The sequence below is a fragment of the Fukomys damarensis genome, unplaced genomic scaffold (assembly GCF_012274545.1).
Source record: "Fukomys damarensis isolate Sample0158 unplaced genomic scaffold, DMR_v1.0_HiC HiC_scaffold_26, whole genome shotgun sequence".
NCBI classification, from domain to species: domain Eukaryota; kingdom Metazoa; phylum Chordata; class Mammalia; order Rodentia; family Bathyergidae; genus Fukomys; species Fukomys damarensis.
In genome coordinates, this window is record NW_022900938.1 from 23,086,374 (window position 1) to 23,110,862 (window position 24,489).

At 37.3% G+C, this 24,489-nt stretch overlaps 1 protein-coding gene across 2 annotated transcripts in view; it reads right to left on the reverse strand.

The window, feature by feature from the left end:
• Positions 1 to 1,062: 1,062 nt before the first annotated feature.
• Positions 1,063 to 24,489, reverse strand: part of Pdk1 (pyruvate dehydrogenase kinase 1) — a 35,146-nt gene continuing 11,719 nt past the window's right edge. For both annotated transcript variants that reach the window (XM_010607002.3, XM_019204968.2), the window contains exons 8-11: positions 22,944 to 23,042; positions 10,194 to 10,304; positions 6,407 to 6,520; positions 1,063 to 3,385 (exon numbers count right to left, since the gene is read on the reverse strand). In XM_010607002.3, coding sequence (XP_010605304.1) covers positions 3,245 to 3,385; positions 6,407 to 6,520; positions 10,194 to 10,304; positions 22,944 to 23,042 — 465 coding nt within the window. In that variant the 3' untranslated portion in view covers positions 1,063 to 3,244. The remainder of the gene's footprint in view (positions 3,386 to 6,406; positions 6,521 to 10,193; positions 10,305 to 22,943; positions 23,043 to 24,489) is intronic.

Genomic DNA, 24,489 nt, shown 5'->3' on the forward strand with positions numbered 1-24,489 from the left:
CACCGACTTGGCTTCCTCTCTAATTAGATATTTACAGAGCCACAGTGGGACCATAAAGCTAATTGTATTTCCTCCCTCTGGAGCTCTGCTCAGGAACTTACTGGCTTCAACAATAAGGAGGCTGTGGTGTCCATATCCTCTCAAGGACGGGGGAACAGGATAGGATGTGTATTTGACAAGGGGAAGTTTAGTTAGGATATTCAACTGGTGTAAGTAGAAAGTAGTGCTGACTCAAGTAAGGCTTATTTATAGGTTTTCAAAAGCACAACAGATCTTCATTTATGCAGTAAGTTGGTTTTTATGGTATGTTTGGATAATGAAAATCTACGATAAACTATACAAATCCTACTTCTTTCTTTCCAATATACACATTAGAAATTCAAGTTCCAAAGAATTCTATTGAAAAATCGTAAGATTTATTACAATCCACCTCGCTACAAGTTTCTGAAATTTTGTTCTAAATAATTTGTCTACTGAAAATCCTAAGATTTAGTACAAACTTGTGAATGTTTACAGAATATTGAACCTTATGGATGCAAGAGACTCCTATTTAAAAGACATGATTTTTAAAAAATCCAAATTGACTCCGTTTATTTACAAAATTAGAGTTGATCCATCTTTTCCATTTATTGCCATATTGAAGACATTTTACAAAATATTATGGTTGACTTCTACTTCCATATCTTTGTGTAAAAACTTCACCGCTGAAGAGAGTGATCGTTACTAGGTATGAAGACATCAAAGTCGACGGCATTTTAAGTATAGGGCAGATTTTTGCTACCCCTTTCTAAAAGATGTTGGCACATTCATTAGCTGCCCAGGTTATAAAAATCAGCGTCCATTCCTTCACCTTCAATATGTTTTTATATCTATCCTGCCTAACATTAATGCTGGTAGGCGAAAGAGTGATACAAGAATCTTAAAAGCTTTTGGGTAGATCAGTGATTTAAAACCAAACAGGAAAAAGCTCTCCCAGAATTATTTTTATCCATTATCACAATAACAAAGCAAAAATATGATAATCTTAAAAACACAAAGGAAAACAATTTCACTTTTCCTTTGAAAACATTATTTGTTAGCTCTTAGATATATAGAGAAAAACTAATTTTCTTGGGGTAGGAAAGTCTATTTCATAGTAAAAACATCGTTTAGTTGTACAAATGTCTCATTTAGGAAAGAGTATTTTAATCCAAAAGATCCTAAAATATTTCATCCCTACAAGAAAAATTCAAAGCTAAAAAACTGTAATGTGCCAGGGATTTAGCTCAGTGGTTCCACCGCCTGCCTCACAAGTACAAGGTCCCAAGTTTGATCCCAGATACCCCCTCAAATTGTAATGCACTGAACTAATACAAGTCAAGCATTAACGTGTTCTGCTGTTTTCCACATACCCCATGCTAAGGAACAGTAGTAGGTGAAGAAAGGTCTGTATCTTTTTCAGCATCGAGTCTGATTAGCTACGAAGCCCTGGTCCATTGGGGCAGGTCTCTGAGTCTTATGACCCTCTCCTCTTAAATGAGAACCTGGACTAACCTCCCTTCCAAATTTACAGATTCACATACATTTTCTTTTTCTGAGAAGTACAAGAATTCTACTTTGTGCTATATGATTTGACTTTTTAAAAAAACTGTACATATTCAAGGGGCACAGTATAATGACTTGATACATGTATAAAATGTGTAGTTTCAATGACTTTCCCTATCTTAAAAGATAGAGTGAAGTTCACAGCCTCCTAGACTTGCCTGTGGATGGTGTGATCGACAGCCTGGGCTCTGGCTTCATCTCTGCGACTCTGCATCACTCTGAATCCACTTGCTCTTTAGTGCTTTGTTTTGAAGAACAACAAGTTATAATAATATCTCAAAGTACTTGTAAATTACAAATTACTACACAAATGCAAAGGATTAGAATAAATGTAAGTTGAGTTTTCCCTGGTAACAGAATCTGGATACTTTTAGAAAAATACATGTTCTTTCTTGCCTCTTGAACTAAAAATAAGGTGATCCTTTGGTACCAAACAGTTCTCCTGCAGTATTTTGTTCTCTTGCTTCTAAGGGTGTGTTTGTCTAATTGCACTAAGTTTAGATCAGTCTAGAAATCTGACATTTAAACAGGTGGAAACCAAAACCTAAAGATCTCTCCGTTACTTCAGCAAAGTCACTATTCACTTTAAAAGAGCAATTCTAAGGGTCAGGGATGTAGCTCAGTGGCGCTATGCCTGCCTCACATGTGCAAGGTCCTGAGATCAATCCCTGGTACTGAAGGTGGGGGGAAGCAGTTCTAAAAATCAGACTCACATTGCAAATGTTTTAAAAACTGAGAATCCCTGAACTCCAGTCCTAGAAGTTCTGATTGTGTCTGGATTGGGACTCAGAAAAACCCTACTGTTTTCAAAAATTCCCCCAAGTAAACTTTCTCAGTAATAATTTAGTTTTGAGGACTTGATGCTTTGCCCTGAATTTATCTCTATCATTTTAGTAATTGCTAACTTATTCCCTTAGCATTAATCAAAAGCACACCTGAAACAGACTGCCATGCTTACCCTAGATCCACAAAAAACTAATCATTAACACCTATTTGTATCAAATTATAAAATGATCAACTGAATTCAGAGCTAAGACAATACATGGAGATGATGAACGAAGGCTGGTTCTACACCTACAACTGTGTTCTGCTTTATTTGTAGTTGGTCACTGATAACACCAAGAGCATCTTATCAGTACTAAATAAAGAAGAGCAGAACTCCAGATAACAGAAAGACAGCTAACCAGCTAATCGGTATTATTCAGAAAATGTTTCTAACAGACATAAGTGAAACATATTTTAAAAATTACCCATTTCTTATATAAACCCAAAGACTTCCACACTTCTGAAGTCTACATAAAGAATAAAGTTGACAGGGCCAGGGACTTAGCTCAGTGGTTCTGCCACCTGCCTTGCAAGCACAAGGGTCCCGAGTTTGATTCCCAGTACCAAAAAAAAAAGGAATAAAGTTGACTAAAACTACAATTGTTTAAAATACATGTTCAATTAACTGTGAAAATATACATGTAAAATATACATGTATACTCTGTCCTTTAGGAGGTTTAACAGGCACAAGTAGAATTCAGTTTCCATTTATTCTACCCAAAGAGTTAATTGCAAAATGACACATGAAGTATTTGGTATAATATAGTTCCGAACAACATCTCTTCTAAATTTAACACCAAAGCCGCACTTGGACTTTCCAGGTGTTCCACGTGCATCAGGCGCTGCGGAACGTTGTCATGTCCTTTGGCTCTCTGCTGGGGACGCACCAGTCATCAGCCTCGTGGTTAGTGTTGTAATGCTTCCAGGCAGCTTTGTTATACACGGGGAGTCTTTCGATTGATTCTGTCGACAGAGCCTGAAAGAAAGCAGGACCTCTAAGTCTGGCATTTTTAGAAATTCATTCTTTGAGAAAATATTCAATGGCAAAAACATCACTGCAAATTAAATACTCTATTGGTATCTTGTTAATCATAACACCATCTACATATTCTTTTAAGGTGTACATATTTGAAACAGGTTATTTACTAAATTATGACATTAACTGATGTGTATGTTGACTGAGCTTGTTGCCTAATTCCAGCCAGCCTGGAAGATACCAGATTGAAATTTTACATGGGTATAGTCAATGAGCCAGACCAGAAGGTGGATACTTGAAAAAGTCGGCTAAGTACAAAAGCATAAAAAATGAACCTTCATATATATGCATATATAAGTGTGTATATATATGTATATATATGTATATATATATGTATATATATGTGTATATATATATATATGCAGATTTAATGATATCTACTTCAATTAGTTACTGGTAGAAATATTTTTTTTCAGTATAGTGACTACATTTTTAAAAACTCATCTTAATATTATTAACAGCCGTGAGGGATGGTGCATGCCTGTTAAGGCTAGCTCCTTGAGAGGCTGAAGCAGGAAGACTGCAAGTTTGAGGTCAGGCTGGGCATCTCAGCAAAACCCTGTCTCAAAAAACAGAAAAAGGGCTGGGGAAGTAGCTCAGTATGATCGTTCTGTGTTCAGTCGCCAGTACTGCAAAATTAATTAATTAATTAAGTCAGTAAATATAAAAGTATATCTAAGGCACCTTGGTTTTTTTCATGAATGACTCTTGGCCCTGGGTTTGATCTTATATTCTCTTCTGCCATTAAAGCCACCAATTTTAGTCACATCACAACTGATTGCTATATCATACATAATTTCTTATTTCCAATATATCATTACGTTTTTGTTTTGTTTTGTTTTGTTGAGACAGGGTCTCAATGTATAATTTAGGCTGGCCTCAAATTCACTATGTAGCCCAAGCTGGCCTTGAACTCCCAGTGATCCTCCTGCCTCAGCCTCTTGAGTGCTGGGACGATAAGCACGCATCAACACACCCGGCAATATAACATTACCTTTAATACACTGTTCTATTTCAGCCTCCTGCAAATCACTAGAAACAGTGATATATTACCTTCCTAAGTTGGGGGTGAGCCTCTATGGCAGAGCACTTGCCTACCACACGGGAGAACTTGGAATCAATCTTAAAAAAAAAAAAAAAAAAAAAAAAAAAAGAAAAGAAAAGGAAAGGAAAAAACTACATTCCTTACTATCTTCTTTTTTTTGTGATACCAGGGATTGAACTTGGGTCCTTGCGCTTGTGAGGTAGGTCACCAAACTGCTGAACTAAATCCCTGTCCTTCCTTACTATCTTCTTGAAGTTAGGACTTTTCAGTATTTCAACCTCAGACCACTGATATTCCCTGAGATGCAGAAAATATTATACTAGAAATTTCAGTCTGATAATGCAAAATTAGATCTTTGATGTTGATGGCTTTCATGATTTTTGAGATTCCTTGTCTTCTATTTCTTTTCCAAAATGGAACTAGAAACCTTTCAACTGTTGTGTTCTCTTTATATACTATAGAATCAGGCTACTTGATCTATAGGCTGGATAAAAATGCCAAATTTGGGGATAAAAATACCAAATTGGGTGATAAAAAGTATTGCACTGGTGGAGGGGGTAAAGGGAGGTTAGTGGTTGGGGAAAAAATAAGAACCAAGATACATGTAAAGGTATCACGTAAAGGTACAAGATCCCAATGATGAAAGTAACTGTATCTTATACCTAAAATGTACCAGTATACTTAATGAAAAAAAAATTTCATTGATGTTGCCATTTTAAAGTTCCTCATAACTGATATGGTTAAGGAAAAACAGAATTCTAGAAAGAATTTTTACCCTTTTCAGATAAATTTATTTTTTCTTAAATTCACCAGCATTTCCTATAAAATTGGTGCCACCTTGTGGCCAAAACAAGCAACTAGCGTGACTGACTAGACACTTAGTAGTGGCTATTTGTGGCTTATGTAGGGCTTTTCCATCCCTGTAAAATATAGTGAGCCCTCCATAGGTGCACTGAACACCACAGATCAGTAGACAAAGTGCTTTTGCTGCTACCAGGTAAGCTATACACTAAGAGTCACCAGTGCTTGTTCCCATATCTGTTTATGTGACTATATCTGTCACTGTAGTTGTAAAATTTAACCAAGTATTACAATAAACAAAGCATGCGCGCGCACACACACACACACACACACACACACACACACACACACACACACACACACACACACACAAGGGGAGGGTTATTTGAAAAGAATGAATGTTTTAGAAGGACTCATGAGGTGAAATCACATAAAATTGCTATCTACCTGGGAGTAGTGGTGACACCTGTAATCTCAGCTACCTGGAAAGCAGAGGGAAAAGTTTGAGGCCAGCCTGGGCAACTTAGAAAATTAAGGACTACAGCTGTAGCTGTAGCTCAAAGGCATAATGCTTACCTAGCATGCATCAAAGCCCTGGATTTAATCTCTAGAACTGCAAAACAAATACATCCAACAACAACATAAAAACACCCGCTGTCAAATCAGTCAGAAGACATCTGTAAAGGATTAAAAAAGCTCCCGAAGGGTATAAAGCATTTGGTTATTTCTTTGTTTAAAAAAACTAAAATGGTGCATTGTAAGTACAGCTTGTGCAGGAAAGACATGTAGGCCCCTCTACATGTCAGAAGACTGGTGGATCAACATCCCTTCACATGCTTCATGTTAAAATTACATATGCACGATGCATGGTATACGAACTTTACCATTCCTCCATTTCTCTTCCTTTCACCAACCACAGTCCTGATCACAACAGGTAAGAATGTTTCTGCAGTCAAGAGGATCAACTACCAAAACGGGCAAGATCCCTTGTAAGTGTTTTTGTATTTAAACAGCACGTAGAATAAAATTTCTTGATAGTTAAATTTGGCACTTTTTTTTGTTTTTTGTTACCCTTGAAAGAAATATGGTTAAATCAAGAAGACTCTAGTTATTACCTTAATGTAGATAACAGCATCTGTGCCGTAGCCCTCCAGGGAATATAGCTTCAGGTCCCCTTGGAAGTATTGTGCATACAGACGCGATATGGGCAACCCATAACCAAAACCAGCCTGTTCGGTGAGAGAAACAACATTTTACTCAGAGAGCCCCATACTGAAATATTTTTCTAACTATGATAAATCCCACTAGGGTCCTCCCCAGGGCTATCTGAGCCTGCATGTGAGAGATTTGTTAACATGTAAGTGGTTAGTAATGATTAAGCCGAAACTCAGCTGAATACTACATTAGCTGACCCCTCTGGTTATGTAAAACTCTTCATTCTTTCTCTAACGTGATTTCTGGTAGTTTAGAAAAAGCATCTTGCTTTTCTCAATGGCTCGCTCTAGGGTACCCTTTTTATATAAAACACATTCTCTCTTTTTAAGAACAAGAGCAGAAAACACTTTGCTGCAGCCTTGCTAGTTGTATCCATGACTTCACATCATGGGTTTCCAGCCTGTGTGCCAAACCCGGAGGTAATCTATAATAGGTCTACTCTCTTAATTCTCACTGACAGGTCACTTGCTTGCTTAAAATGTTCAAAGCATACCACCACTCCCACTCTCCCCGCTCACTTCCTTAGTGACAAAAAGCCAAGCTTCTAAAAAGAGTTTTCAAGACTTGATAAGATCAAGTGTTTGCCTCCTACTTTCACATCTAACCCTTAAATTCCTTGAACATCACTTCTGTGTCTGTTTCATCCTGTTCCCAGGTGTGTGGAATGACCTCCTCCTTTATCTTGTCAATCTTACTCTTTAATACAAAACAAAACACAAGGATGAAGGTAAAAAGCTTTCTATTTCCAAGCCATATGGTCAGTGACATTCCACACAGCATGTTAGTTAGGAGTTTATATGAAGTCAGGAATCAGTGAACAATTAGCAACCTAGGAGCTGGCTTTACTTTCCACCAATTCTTATTTGACTTTTCTAACCAGAGTTCTGTTTGTCCTCAAATCAACTATCCAATTTCCACACTTCTCCCTGCTTAGGGATGCTGAGCTGAGTGGATTGCATCAGTGGATTCTCATGCTGTTAGCTTCCAGAGGGTCCTGCCACTGGAGAGGCCCATGGAGGTCAGAGGAAAACAAGGCAGATGTTCATTCCCCAGGTTCCTCTGGAACTTTTCCTGCTTCTCGGTTCTGTTCACTTTGTCTTCTCCTCATCCCTTTAATCCAGGCTTGTTATGATTTATATCTAGATGTCCCCCAAGAGCCTCATGGGATCACAGATGGGGCTTTTGGAAAGTGATGGATTATGGGGGCTTACACCTAACTTGCTGTTAGGAGATAGGATCTGGTTGGAAGAGGTGGGTCACTGGGAGTGTGGCCTGGACAGTTTTATCTCCCTCCTACTGCACCTCTGATCACCATGCCCTGTCTGCCAATGCCCCTCTGCTATGCTGCACTGCCTTGCAGCCAGCCAACTGAGAACTGAAATCTCTGCAAGCTGTGAATAAATCCTTTCTCCTTTAAGTTGCAGGTGTCAGGTATTTTGTCCCGACATGAAGGAAAGTGGCTAAGTCAAGGCTGGTAACATCTTTGCAGTAAAGAAGGCTATTTACAAAGAGACTAATCATATATAAGTGTGGATTAGGACAGTACAGGAAGCCAGTCTCTCTGTAAGTAAGTCTTCCTTGAATTATCATAATTTTTACAAATTACACACCTCTCCTCTTGAGGCCCTGATACAATTGTATGAGCAGGTGATACATGACCTGCTTTTTCACTGTCTATTGACCACACCTGAGGACTCACAGGGCTTCATCTATGAATCGTTAACAGAGAAGAAAACAGCCTACCCATGTATGTGCTGGCACTAACCCTAAATGGACCACCCTTCACTACAAGCCTTGCAGGGGCAGGGGTGGGAGTAGGGGCAGGCCTGAAAGACAGGTGAGAATAAATCTTACCAGCTCAGGCAGCGGCTACAGCCTGGCTGGTCAGGGACTCAGAAAGTACAAAAGCAGTAGCTGATGAATAGGCCTGGTAGACATATAGATGGGTGCTCTGCTCTGCATGGGCTTCGGGCATGAAGATGTCCTGTCCATGCAGAAGGTGTCCACATAGGGGAAGTGCCAATAACCAGGTGGACAAGCTGGCCACTCCAGTGCTTAACAGGCAGCCTCTCTCCAGCTCCCCACTGCTTGCTGACTGGGTCATTTACAAAGTGGTCATGGCAGCAGGAATGAGGTTCTGCAAGAACCTAACAGTCTCACCCTGGCCAAGGCTACACAGACATTTAGGGAAGCCTCTCCTATATCCAACCTCTATTTCCTTAAAAATTTGCATAAATCCTGCACCCTAGAACAATTCTTATATGCTATATATTATGTGCTAGATACTATAAAAAACATCTTTAGGGCTGGGGATTTAGCTCAGTGGTGCTGCCGCCTGCCTTGCAAGCACAAGGACCCAAGTTCAATCCCTGGTACCGAAAAAAAAAAAAGCATCTTTAGATACATTAACTTATTTATTTCTCACAATAACTCCATTTTCAAGTTAGGGAAACTAGGCCTAGTAAAGTTAATAGCTGGTTCCCAAGGCCAATCCTCTCTGATGTGGTGGAATCAGGAATGAAAACAATTTAGATTCCAGAGTGTGGACCAATTCACTATGCTACTCTCCACCAAAATTCTACAGTATCTGCTTTCTACAATGCAGCACTTTCCTTCTGTGCCCTTACTTCTTAGGGTAAAACCAGAAGTCTAAAAAGATGCCAATGTTCATCATCTGTCTGCTCCGTGGCATATAGGTATCCATTCATGGGAGCCACAAGTCTCCAATGGAGAAGCACATTCCTCAATCATTTCAAAAGTTTGGTGGAATGAGAGCCCAGAATGTGTGCAGTGTCACAAGGAGAACTATCAGAATAAAGCTCATCTGGTGATCTCCTACAAAATGGTCTAAAATAGATCCTTCTTATACCTATTTCATCAGGTTACAGCTTGACACCGATGAATACGCCAGATGTTGCAAAGCCTGGAAGAATGGAGTTCTTCTAGATTACAGGACAAAGATTGGTGTGAAACTACAGGCTGAGGATAAGATAACGTCAACTGAAAAGCTGATCTCAGCCTGAAAATAGGTGACACGAGGATCAATAAAAACACCATCAAAATAATTAGAATTCGAGGCTATTTCACACTGGTGATTAAATGTTACCTGAATTTCAGTCTTATCTCTCAGTGTAGGATGTGACATCTTTCTAATTACAAACAATTGAGGAAAAATGTCGACATTAAAGATGAAATCAGTGTTAACCAATTCTAGTAAAACCAATAACTTATTCTTCACATTAGAAATAGTATATCAGAATATAATAATCAAATGCTATTAAAACCGCAGATTTAACCTTCACTTTGAAATGATACACTAGAATATAGTTCACCATAGGAAATCTGCTGTTATTCACCATCAAGCACAGCAGCAGAAATTCTAATAAAACAATCATCTTTCCTGTGCCCAATTCAATTAAAAAAATGTGTTCTAGGGCCGGGATTTAGCTCAGTGATGTTGCTGCCTGCCTTGCAAGCAAAGGACCTGAGTTCGATCCCAGTACCTAAATAAATAAATAAATAAATGTGTTCTAAGGATTGTTTCAACTGAAAAGCAAGTGTGTTTCTAAGCACTTCCCTTCTTCCTTATGGAACACTTTACACAACTACTTCAGCTGATTTATTGGGCAGCAGGAGCCTGCAGAAGGTGAATTCATAGTCACAACTCTCTATTTGTAGATCACATACCAGAGGTGCTGCTCGAGAGGTTTCTACACGGGGCCGGGGTGCAGTTGAATACATGTAGTTGAAGAGTCTGTCAATCTTCCTTAAAGGGACACCACCTCCTCGGTCACTCATCTGAGATTAAAAAAGGATATCATGCTCTATGACCAACTTTCATAAACAGCAAATTACCGACATGGTTTAACTGCTGGAGGGAGAGTGCTGCTTTGGAAAATGAATACCACACAGTCCAATCTGCAAACAAAAATATTCCATTTCCCTCATTGGAATAGCAACAAAACTCCTTTAATATGTGAAATTCTAATACAGTACCTATGCAATTCACTGCTGTGGCTTTGTGTACCTGTATTTCCTGAAGCAGCGCTACCATAGCTTTATGGCACAGAACCAGGTATAAGCTCATCAAGCTTGAATGTAAAAACCAGTTTGTTATTCTTTTCTGGTAAGCAATGTGGGAACAAGGATCAAATTAAAAGTTCAAGTACCCTTTGACCCAGCAATAGTACTTACAAAAATATATTCCAAGAAAACAAACAGAAAAGTATGCAAAGTATGTATGAGAATATGCATCATAGTTCCGAGTGCCTCAAACTGAGTAACAACCTAAACAGGAGATTCCTTAAAATGCATTCTCAAATAGAATACTATTTAGCCATTTAAATGCTATGTAGAACATCTGGGAATGGTGGCACATGCCTGTAATACCAGCACTCAGGAGGTTGAGGCAGGAGGATCGCTGCAAAATCAAGGACAGCCTGGAGTACATAGCAAGACCCTGTCTAAATACAAATTAAAATAAACTTTGTACAACTGTATATATTGGCACAAGAAATGTCTACACAATATTTTAGGCAGCAATGAGAAAGTTAGGAAGTACTTGTGATTCTAATGCAAAAATTGTGTCATAAAAAGGTCTAAAATTATATGTAATTCTTACCTTTGGAATGGGTGATTTTTCTTGTTCTCTGATTTTTTTACAATTACTTTTATTATTAAAATAATATAATTTTTATTTTTTAGGGAAAAAACAAGCACAAGTGTTTACATGGAAACTCAGAAAACTTTCTATTGAGCTGTAAGGTACACAGGTCTTTATATTATCCTTGTAGCATTTTTCAACTCAACTAAGCAAACAGAAGATTGAATTTATGGTGATTTATTTACACATTGTTTTCCTTCACAGGTAATATGGACTTACTTTCCTGACTATTGTACAGCCTACAGGCTAACCTACTACAGCCATTTTCCTTTGCCACAAAATCTAAATTAATTCTTATAGTTTAGTTTTTACATTACTAAAACCTTTTATAGTATCCATATGCTTTTTTTACTATAACAAATTATATTTAAATTTTAATTTTTTTACATTGTTGGAGATTGAACCTAGGGCCTTGGACATGCTACACAAGCACTTTATCAATGAACTATTTACCCAGGCCTATTTTAATTTTCAAAATTAAAAATTCTGCCTTGAAATAGCACTTGAAGGTCTGACTCTGTAATACATATAAAATCAAGCAATTACAGTGTAAAAGTAGATAAAGACTTATTAAGAACCTATATGCAGCATTATGCTTAAAATTGCTCTTGGCTATGAATTCAAAGCCCTATGAAGTGATGCCATTTTAGTAAGACAAATACAGAACTCTGTGTATTCTGGGAAGCCTTTCAATTTGCTAATTATTCATTCAGCCTTTAAGCCATCACTCTGCTGCACATTTGCTGGCAACATGACTAAGATGCCTGGGCATTCTATAAATATCAAGTAACTAAGTAACATATTAGAATAGACATTAAGATAGACCAGAATAAATATTTCCTGATTTTTCTTGACCTCTAGACAGACAGATTATAACAATATAACAGGTACAAAACAGTAAATGGTTTCCAGCTGTACGCTCTCTGTGGAGAGCACAGTAACTGAGAAGACAAGACAGATGGGACTGAGAGAAGCAGTCTTACTAGAGGCAGAAGGGGCACACTAAGCCATGGGAACGTGGTTAAATAGTGATGAAGGGTGCATACACCTGTAATGCCAGCTAACTGTAAGACAGAGACAAGGAGGATCTTAAGTTTGAGTCCTGCTGGAGCAACTTAGCAAGACCCTGTCTCATAACTTAAAAATTCTTTTAAAAGGGCCGGAATGTAGCTGAGTAATAAGAGAACACTCCTGGGTTTAACCTCCAACAGCCCCCTCAAAAAAAGTGATAAAGGGAGTCTCCTTCACTTTGCAGCCAATACCCCAATAAACTGGAACCATGGGTTTTAAAGTAGTCAAAAGAGTTTCTAAGAGAGTTGTAACAGATGATCAGATCTGAGTTCTTCCAGAAGAGGGAAGGATAATGGGGGTGATAGACATTTGGTGTATATACTCCTACTTCCGGCAAAAAGAGTGGCACTCTGATGATAAATATATTAACAGACAGTCGTAACTAACAACTCCCTGATTTAAAGTCATTTAGAGAAAAGAAATCTAAAATGTGAACATTAAGCATATGCTAGGAAAAACAAATTATGCAAGAGATAAGTAATGTCAACAGGAAGGAAAGTTAGCCAATTATTTGAAAAGTTTTCTCTTCAGTGCACAATTTTAGTATATGTGCTGCCGAAGCAAGCACTCTCTTCAGTACACAAAATCACCACTTCTCAAAGTCATGCAGCCAAGAGCTGCCATCCTTCACTTCCTACTCTTCATAACCTTGGGCTTCCTAGGCTAGCTCATGGGAACATTGAGCCCAGAGGAAAGGAGCCAGTACTCACTTGATGACAGCTCTATACCAGGGCAATTCCTAGCCCGGTACTCACCCAGAACCCCTGCAGTTTCTTTTCACTGTCAAGATTGTAAAATTACCAAAGGAGAATGGGTCAAGATATTTAAATTTTCAGACCAGTGTGGCTGCAGACAGATCCCATCCAGGGATCTACCACAACCCCAGAGGCTCAGGCACACCTGCCCAGCCAAGGGCACACCTGGAAAAAAGCTACACAGGCATGCAGTCAGAGGCTCATCCCTACACCCTCTCTGGTGGAGACCCTCACCAGAAGTTTGCTCAGACAACAGGAATTGAGGAGCAAAGTGCTCAGCAAAATGCCATCTCAGACAACAGGTACACAGGGGCCACAGCAAGAGGCAAACCTAGATACCACCCCAAATGAGCTCAGGCCTCAGCCAGAAGTCTGCCCAGACAACAGGAGAGCTCAGGAATCCAGAAGGCCACCATTCTGAACCCAGGAATTGGTGTTCTGGTGAGCAGCAGAGAAAAGGCCTCTTGGTGGCTTGCTAAAAATTAACAAGCACTGGGTGAGCAAAACGTTGTCTCAACAAAAGCATAGCAGGCTGCATCTGTTGAAATGAGAAGACATGGAAACAAGTACCAAACCAGACTTCCAGATCACCTAAGGCAAGACCAAAGGGAAATGAGATGGAACAATCTGATACTCAACCACCTGGACACCCTGGCAACAAGAGGATCTGGAAGAAATAAAATCAGAAATAATTTCTCAGATAACAGCAGAGATTGTGTCCATAGTGCAAGACATGATTAATATATCTAGAGCAGGGCCAGGGATTTAGCTCAGTGGTTCCATCTTCTGCTTTGCAAGTGCAAGGTCCCAAGTTCAATCCCTGGTACCAAAAAAAAAAAAAAAAAAAACTAGAGTGGACACAGATAAAAAATACAGGAGCTGAGGAACATGATGGAATTCCAACAAAGGAAAAAAATGGAATCCATAAAACAGATGCAAACAGATGTCCAGGAGATTAAAAACTCCACTGAAAGTTTACACAGCAGAATGAGCCAATGCCAAGATAGAATTTCAGATACAAAAGATAGGATTGCAATTAGTCACCAGGAAAAGAAAAATTTAAAAATAGTAAGGCACCATGAGAAATCAATCCAACAGCTGCTAGATGATGCAAAGAAGAATAATATAAGACTGATTAGAGTCAAGGAAGAAACAGGAGAGAGTGCAGATGACATTAAAAAAAACTGTTCACAGAAGTAATGGTAGAAAACTTCCCAAGTAGGGGAAAACAATTTGACATTCAGATAAGTGAGGCATATAGGATGCAAACTAGCTGTGATAAAAAAGATCTACACATAAGCATATAATAGTTAAAATTCCAGAAACCCAATGGAAGAACAAGATTCTACAAGCGCTCAGAGAAAAGAAACAAAGAACATATAAAGGAAAGCCTATCAGAATCACAGACTTTTCAACACAAACCTTCAAAGCAAGAAGAGCTTGGAGTGATGTATTCCAAGCCCTAAAGAAAAACAGACTCCAACCCAGATAGATGTAGCCTGCAAAACTATCTTTCAAAATTGATGGAAAAATAAGATACTTTCATGAAAAAGAGCACCTTAGGAACTTTATGAATACCAAACCAGCATGCCAAAAAATTTTAAACAACATCCTAGGAAAAGACAACAAGGATCACAACACCAGGAAGCCCTTAGAATAAATCCATCAGAAATAAAAGGCAAAGGGAGAGAATCCAACAAATAGAAAAAGTAACGGCAAGGTTAAGTCAATACATATCAGTTATAAGCATCAATATTAATGGTCTCAATTCACCAATCAAAAGAAATAGACTGGCAGAATGGGTCAAGAAGCAACATCTAACAATATGTTGCATACAAGAGACATAATTCAAAAAGAAACTCATAGACTGAAAAAGAGTGGAAAACAATATTCCATGTGACGGGAACCTAAAAAAAGCAGGAGTAGCTATCCTCTTTGCAGCTCAAGCGGATTTGAAACCAATACTGATTAAGAGAGACAAAGGAGGACACTACATCCTTGTAAAGGGAACGATCCAAGAGGAAGAGATGACAATCATAAATATAAATGCACCAAACACTAGTGTGCCCAACTATATAAAACAAATACTAATGGACATGAAAAATCAAATAAGCACTAATACAATAGTAGTAGGGAACCTCAATACCCCAATGTCACAAATAGATCAACTAGATAGAAAATAAGCAATGAAATACTAGAACTCAAACTCTTAAACAAATGAACTTAACAGATGTTTACAGTGTTCCACCCCACAAAATCAGAATACACATTTTTTTCAGCTACACATGGTTCATTCTCCAAAGTAGAACACGTACTCAATCACAGAACATGTCTAAGTAAGTGTAAAGGAAATAAAGTGATCCCCTGTATATTATCAGACCATAGTGCAATAAAATTGGAGATCAATAGCAAAAGAAACTGCAAGAATTTCACAAACACATGGAAATTGAACAACACACTTCTGAATAAGCAATGGGGTCACTGAGGAAATTGAAGAAATCCGACAGTTCCTACAATTAAATGACAATGACAATACAACATATCATATGGGATACAATGAAAGCAGTCTTAAGAGGGCAATGCATAGCACTGAATACGCATATTAGGAAAACAGAGCGAGCACAATTAAACAACTTGATGCTGAACCTCAAGCTTCTAAAAAAAAAAGAGCAGGAAAAACCCAAAGCTCATACAAGGGAGGAAATTATAAAGATCATAAAAAAAAAAAAAAAAAAAAAAAAAAAAAAAAAAAAAAAAAAAAAAAAAAAAAAAAAAAAAAAAAAAAAAAAAAATCAATGAAACTGAGTTGGTTCTTCGAAAGAATAAACAAAATTGACAAACCCTTAGCCAACTTTACTAAAAAAAGGAGAGGAAAAGGTCCAAATCCAGGCAATTAGGAATGAAAAGGGTGAAATTATAACAAACCAGCAGAAATCCAAAGGATCAATACCTACTTTGAGAAACTTTATGCCAAAAGATGGAAAATACGGAAGAAATGGGCAGATTCCTAGATTTGTATGAATTACTAAAGTTGAATGAAGATGACCTAAAAATTCTAAAGGACCCAATATCAATTGATGAAATTGAAAATGTAATTAAAAACTTACCAAGCTGCCAGGCATGGTGGCGCACGCCTGTAATCCCAGCACTTGGGAGGCTGAGGCAGCAGGATCGCTGTGAGTTCAAGACCAGCCTGGGCTACACAGTGAGTTCCAGAGCAGTCTGAACTACATAGTGAGACCCTGTCTCAAAAAACCAAAAACAAACAAACAAAAACAACAACAACAACAACAACAACAAATAAAAACTTGCCAACTAAGAAAAGTCCAGGTCCTAATGGCTTCACTGATAAATTCTACTAGACATTTAGAGAGGAACTCCTGTCACTACTGTTTAAACTCTTTGATGAAATGGAAAGGGAGACAATGCTCCCAAATTCATTCCTGGAAACAAGCATCACCTTGATCCCCAAAGCAAAGAAAGACACAACTGAAAAAGAGAAGTATAGGCCAATCTCACTAATGAACATAGTGCAAAAATCCTTAGTAAGATACTGCCAAATAGAATGCAGAAGGTCATCAAGAAGATCATACACCCTGACCAATAGGGTTCAATCCAGGGATACAGGGATGTTCCAACATACATAAATCAATAAATGTAATACACTATATTAATAGAGCCAAGGATAAAAACCATATGATCTCAAAGATGCGGAAAAATCATCTGACAAAATCCAACATGCATTCATGATAAAAAAAAAAACCCTACAGAAAATTGGAATAAATGGTCTCTACCTCAATCTGATACAAGCCATCTATGAAAAACCAACAGCCAATATCATACAAAATGGTCAACAATTGAAATCCTTCACACTAAAATCAGGAACAAGAGAAGGATGTCCACTATCACCACTTCTGTTCAATATAGTTTTGGAAACATTAGCCAAGCAATTAGACAAGAAAAAAAGAAATAAAAGGAATAAAAATAGGAAAAAAATAAGTCAAATTGTCATTATTTGCAAATGACATGATACCCTATATAGAAGACCCCAAGAACTTCACCAAAAATCTAGACTTAATAATCAAATTCAGTAAAGTAGCTGGATACAGGGTTAACACACAAAAATCAATAGCTTTTCTGTAAACAAAAAACAGACTCACTGAGAAAGAAATGGGGCAATCAATGCCCTTTACAATAGCATCCCCAAAATTGAAATACCTAGGAATCATCCTAACAAAAGAAATCAAAGACTTCTACTCTGAAAACTACAGCACTCTGAAAAAGACACTGAAGGGGATATCAGAAAATGGAAAGACATCCCTTGCTCCTGGGTAGAAAGAATCAACATAGTGAAAATGACCATACTTCCAAAACTGCTATATAGATTCAATACAATCCCAATTGCAATCACAGCAGCATACTTCACAGATCTTGAGAAAACAATCCAAAAATTCATTTGGAAAAAGAAGACACCTAGAATAGTAAAAGCAATTATAGCAATAAAGACAAGGTAGGGGATATCACAATCCCTAGTGTGAATCTATACTACAAAGCTACTGTGATAAAAACAGCATGTTACTGGCAAAGAAACAGACCCAGGGACCAGTGGAATAGATCAGAAGATGCAGAAACAAGTCCAGACACATTCAGCCACCTCATCTTTGACAAAGGAGCCAAACATTCTCACTGGAGGAAAGATAGCCTCTTTAATAAATGGTGCTGGAAAAACTGGGTTTCAACTTGCCAAAGGTTATAAAACTAGACCTATATCTCTCACCATGCACTAAACTAAATTTAAAATGGATTAAAGATCTATCTAAATATTAAAACAGAAACACTAACCTGGCTGAAAAAGAGGTTAGGCAGAACTCTTGGAAGACACTGGTGTAAGAAAAGACTTTGTGAACAAAACTTCAGTAGCCCATGAACTAGCGCAATCAACAAGTGGGATGCCTTCTTACTAAAAAGCTTCTGCATGGCAGGAGAAATGACCAACACTGTGAAAAGACAACCCACAATGTGAGAAAAATTTTTCACCAGCTGCTCCTCAGACAAAGGCCTACTATCTAGGATATATAAAGAACTTAAAAAAAAAAAAAATCAGACCTCCCAAATTTAAATACCCAATCCAAAAATAGGGCTCTGAAATGAAAAGATATTTCTCAGAAAAAGAAATAGAAATAGTAAATAAACATGAAAAATGTTCAACATCACTGGTCATGTGAGAAATGCAAATGAAAATGTTGATTCTTCCTCACCCAAGAAAGAATGGCTGCTATCATGAAATCAACCAATAAATGCTGGCAGGTTTATGGGGAAAAAGGAACACTGCTCCACTGCTAGTGGGAGTGTAGACTGGTGCAGCCACTTGTGAAAATCAGTATGGAAATACTTCAAAGCACTATGATTGGAAGTTTCATTTGACCCAGCCATTCCTCTGCCAGGTATCTTCCCCAAAGAATTAAAATAATCATACCACAGTGATAAATGTGCACCCATGTTCATAGCAGCACAATTTGTAATAGCTAAAACATGGAAGCAGCCTAACTGCCCGTCAATGAGATATGTATTTTTTAAATAAGATAGAGTACTACTTAGCCATAAAAAATGAGAAATTAGACAATAGAGACAAATTAATTTTTTAAAAAAATTAATATCCTCAGAGCAATAAAATAAAACTCTGAATAGAATATTATGAAAAGGAATAATAAAAATAAGAGTTCTTGCAAATTTGTAACAAGACAATGGAAATAAAAATGCAATAGAAGGGGGCTGGGGATGTAGCTCAGTGGTGCTGCCATCTGCCTCACAAGTGCAAGGTCCTGAATTTGATCCCTCCTACCAAAAAAAGCAACAACAAAACAACAATAACAAATTCAATAGAAGGTTTAGGAATTTAAAGTCACAGAAAAGAATAAAAAATGAGAGAATAAAAAACAGAATAAAAAAGGGAAAACAAAGGATGATTTCACAAACATAACATTCTTCTGATTTAACAACCAGAAAGAGAATAAAACAGTGGGAAGGAAATACAGGATACCATTAATATTACAATTTTATGTATTATTAAAATTTTTTTAAAAAGCAAGAGTGAAAATGAGGACGTCACTACTAATCTTACAAAACTAAGAAAGTTATTAAGGAATACTATGAATAACTGTTTGTAATAATTAGATAATGAAATGGGCAAGTTCTTTCATGATAAAATACTCAATAAACTAAGAATAGGCAAATTTCCTCAACCTGATAGTTACCCACAGCTAATATGCTTAATAGAAGACTGACAGCTTCTCCTAGAATCAAGAAAAAAAACAAAGATGTCTCATCACTTCTATTAAATGTTCTAGCCACACTGATTAGGCAAGAAAAGAAAATCCAGATTGGAAAAGAATGAGTAGAATTCTCTCCATTTGTAGATGATATGTATACAGAAAATCATAACTAATCCATAGAAACTTATGAGTTAATAAGCAAGCTCAGCAAGGATTTAGGAAGAGCAGTATGTAAAAATAAATTATATTTCTATACACTAACAATGTATAACCTGAAAATGGATTTAAGGAAACAATTTCATTAATGATAGCATCAAAAAGAATAAATATACTTAGGGAAAAATCTATAAATGATGTGTAAGATTGTATAGTGAAAATCACAAAACACTGTTGACAAAATTAAAGAAAATCTAAATAAGGAGAAAGATAACTTGGTTTACAGATTAGAAGAGTAAGAAGCAATACTTCCAAAAATTAGTGTGCATCAAATTGTAGCTGATATTTTTTACAGAAATTGACAGGCTAATCCTAGAATTCAAATGAAAATGCAGATAACCCACAACAGCCAGAACAATCTTGAAAAAGAAAAAAAAAATGAAATGAGTTGTCAGACACATTCTAAACAAATTTATAAACTTAAAGCTACAGTAATCAAGATAGGAATAAGTAAGTACCAGTTTAAGGAGAAACACAGATGGATGAAAGAGAATTGAGAACCTGGAAATAAACCTTATACATTTATGAGCAATGTATCTGACAATGGTGACAAGACAATTCAATGAGGAAAAAATAATTTTTCCAGAAATGGGGACAGCTGGATACCATGCAAAAGAATAAAGATGGACTTCTATTTCGAACCATAAAAATTAACTCCACATGGATCAAAACCTAAATATCAGAGTTAAAATATGAGCTCAGCAGGAAACATAGGCATAAATTTTTGATACTTTTGAGCAGGCAATGATTTCTTAGCTGTGACACTGAAAATATAAGACATAAAAGAAAAAGAGAATTGGACTTTTTCAAAATTAAACAGTCTGTTGTTCAAAAGGCACTGTCAAGACTTCAAGGACAAGACCAAAAAAATAATTAATAATAATAATAATAATAATAATAAAGAAATGGAAAGAAAGTGAAAAGAAATTCACTGAATAGGAGGATACACTTGCAAAGCATATACCTCATTAGGGACTAGTATCCACTAATAAATGTTAATAAATGTTATACCCATCTAATATTATCCACAAAAAGGAATCAACCATTGATGTATGCTATAACATTACAGTGAAAAAAGTCACAAAGATATACTGCAATTAAGTGAAACTGTATAAGAATAGGAATATCCACAAAGAGAAAGTAGATTAGTGGCTACTAATGGCTAGGAAGAGGGGAAAACTATGGAATATTAATGGGTTTTGAAACTTTTCTTGAGAGTGATGAAAATGTTCTAAAATTAGACAGTAGTAATGGTTGCACAACTGTGAACCATTGTGAAATACTATAAACCACTGAATTGTACACTTTTAAGAAAAGAACAGCAGCAGGTGCTTTAAAAATTCTGCAAGATTATTTTCAACCTATAATTCTATGCATGAATTTCAATACTAGGAAAATACTGAAGAACATGGCATTTAAGGCTGGGGGGAAGGAGGCAAACAAGTGCTCTATTTGACATCTCAGATGCTTTAATTCCTCAGCTACTGTTAGAGAAAGCTAATATCTGCTATTCAAAATGTGAAAATTTCAAAAATAAAAGTATTAGTAGACTTAGCAGAAATACATCCTTAACTACCACAAGACATTAAAGGATTATCTCTAAGAAGTGAGGCCATTAAATGGACAGAAACTGACAAATTTGATTTTTATTTTCTTCTGATTTTTACCTGATTTTTTTTTTTGGTACCGGGGATTGAACTTGGGTCCTTGCGCTTGCGAGGCAGGCCACCGAACCGCTGAGCTAAATCCCCAGCCCTTTACCTGATTATTTTAAGGAGAGAAACACTATCATATTCTTAAAGAAACTAGCCACTGGCATCAAAGGGCTAGATTTCACATCTCATGGCATTTATTCCCTGTATGACCCTGAGCTAATCACTCTTAGTTCCCTCATCAAACTGAAGATAAAATGATTTGTGCTCCTATTTAAGGAGCTGTTATGAGAACCAAAAGAGATAAAGTAAAAGTAGATGGAAAAGTAATGGTCAAAAATGAGCGGGGCCAGGGATTTAGCTCAGTGGTTCTGTTGCTTGCCTTGCAAGCGCAATGACCCGAGTTCAATCCTTGGTATCAACAAAGTAAATAAATAGATAGAGTGAAGGATGTGGTGTAGGGCAGTATTTGTAGGAGTGCTGGGGATCCATCAGAATTACCTGGGAATCTTTTGGGCCGAGGATTTAGCTCAGCGGTTCTGCCGCCTGCCTTGCAAGCACAAGGACCTGAGTTCGATTCCAGGTACCAAAAATAAAAGAAGGGTCCATCTCATGGTAAGGTTTGATGACTTTTAGGTGAGCATGAGGTGGATGAATCCCATAAAGAGGTCTTTTTTGCATTAATACTCCCATAGGCTGTAAGGACAAATTTTATTTATTGCCCTTTGCCGTGCACGGTCTCCTAATTAATTTGGCTCGATCCGCTAAAAGAACGTCCACCAGCCTTAAATAAGTACAAAAGGGAAAGTTTATTGAAGGATATGCGCATACAGAAAACAAAAGTAAGAATGGAGAGGACAAAGAAAGAGAGTCCTCTAACAGCAAGAGGGACTCTATCCGGGAAATTACCCTTAGGCTCTCTGGCAACAACACCGGAATGTTGGAGGAATTAGGTTCATCACTCGCAACACAGCACGGGTCTCTTCAGCAATCCCTTCGGCTACAGGTCTCAATCCCGGGCGTAAGACAGCAGCAGCAGCCTGGGCTAGGTGGGCTGTTTATATAGCTCTCTAGACAAAGGTAGTAAATCTATCTGTACTTTTGGCGCGAAAAAGGTGAATGTGCTTGCAGTCACGTCCCAACCAGGCCCTGGCCAGGGGTCCGGGAGGGGCGGAATGCATCACATTCCTTATCTTGATGTTAAGAACATCTGGTCTTTTTAACAAAGTCCTCCCTGTTTTTTCCCAGGAACTGGCCAGGTATCCAGGGAAAGAAGAGGTGAACTAGTGATTATGCGCCTTAGAGAGCCGAAAGCCTTAACCCAAGCCTTTCCAACTTAAAGTTTTAACTTTCCTTACAGGGACGGGGATGCAACTCGGTGGTGTCACACCTGCCTCGCAAGCACAAGGTCCTGAGTTTCATCCCAGACACAAAGAAAGAAAGACAGAAGAGAAGGAAGGAAGGAAGGAAGAATGGTAGGTAGCTAGGTAGGTGGGTGGGTGGGTAAGAAGGCAGGCAGGCAGGCAGGCAGGCTATTTAATTTCTTCATCACACTGCAAATACCCAAATATTTTAGATTTTACTTATTATAGAGGCTGTTCAGGACTACTGCTAAACTGTCTCTAGGATTTACTTGGATTAGGAACCAAAATAGAAACATACTCAGGAGATAATACCTGCCAGATAAAGAAGCAATGTGCTTCTTTATCCAGTAGACTAGATTTCCTTCCCCTGAGAATGAACTGTCTTCTAGAAATTATATGTGTGGTTATCCATGCATGCCTGTATATCAGTTTTTAAAAGTTTACCTTCACAGTCAAATCCTCGTTACCCAGTGTGACGTGAACTTGAATAGGGGGGTAAACACCTTTGTCAGCATAGTGTTCCATAGTTGCTCTCATTGCATTCTGAAATATATTAGAGTTATGTTAAAAATAACCTTTTCAAAGAAATTAATTGTATTTTTAAAGTATATATGCATTATATGAATTTAAAATTTTTTAAACTTTTGAAGGAACTATGCTAAGAATCATGACTTTTATATCCATATTTAAAGAGTTATAATTAAGAATTGAGACAATGGGGGGGTTGAAGGATACAGTATTTTGATTTAGAGTTCAACTAAATCCTGCATATTTTCCAAAAGTAAACTTCTAAACACTTTTAATAGTACTTAAAAGTATTAAAGCAAAAAAAAAATTCTGTCCATTTTTACAATTTTGATAATGGACAAAACTTATTTTGAAAATGTAATTTTGGGCTCTATTTTTTAAGAATCAGACTGTCAAAAAATTCTTTAAGAAATTTTTTTCATCCTAACAGCAACGGATTTATGATCATTTATGCTAATTTGTAACTAAGGATATTTACATCGTAAAACTATTTTGACCAATTTCCAAAGGATATGAGGTATGCAATGGCAACACATTGTTAGCGTTAAACAATAACAACATGACACACAGCCCTGGAGTAGAAGCAAAGACTAGAGGTAACTACTAGGGGTACACCTCGGCATTAGAACACTTGCCAGCATGTGTGAGCTCTGGGTTCTATCCCAGCACTATTAAAAAAAGCAACTGAAAAAAGGCAAAAGTCAGGACTGAATTTAGAAACAAGATGTGGCCCTGGCACATCACTCAAGACTGAACAGGCCTGATAAGGAGCCTGCAGTTTAAGATCAGATTCCAGCGGCAAGCCACTGTTACATGGATTATGGAAAATATGTTAAAGATTATGGAACATTTTTATTTGCCATTCCAGGTATAAGGCCTTCATGGGATTGGAATTTTAAGGAAAAGATTAGTTTTAACACTTTAAATTTAATTGTTATTTAATCATTTTGATAGATTTTTGTAAGGTGTTAAGTGGATTCTTGCCATCTTAGAACAAGAGTAGCATTCTTAACTCTTGTTCTCTGAGGTATTCAGTCAGTTTCAGTGTATTTCTCTATTCCACTGTCAGATGGAAAACCATCTCTTCTCTCTTCTAATTTGCTGCTGGCTGAAGACACAGTAACTAAAATATGAGAGACTCTATAGGTTTCTGATTTAGAGTGGTTATTTTCAGCCAAACGGACCTATGCCCAACCAGCAAGCATCACTGGAGGGGGAAAAAAAAACAAATACTCTCAACAATATCTACAATTTCATTTAATTTTCAAAATCTGTCATAAAGAACAAATATAATGCAAAAGCCCTGTAAATCAATATGAATGACTTTCTTAGAAAGAAAAAAGGCAGGTTTATCAGTGGGGCCAAAGTGTAGAAAGGTAGAAATCACTCTTTTCAATATTTTAGTTTATAAAAATTTCAACATAGCTTTTTAAAGCACCTACAATGTGCTGTATCAGGCATT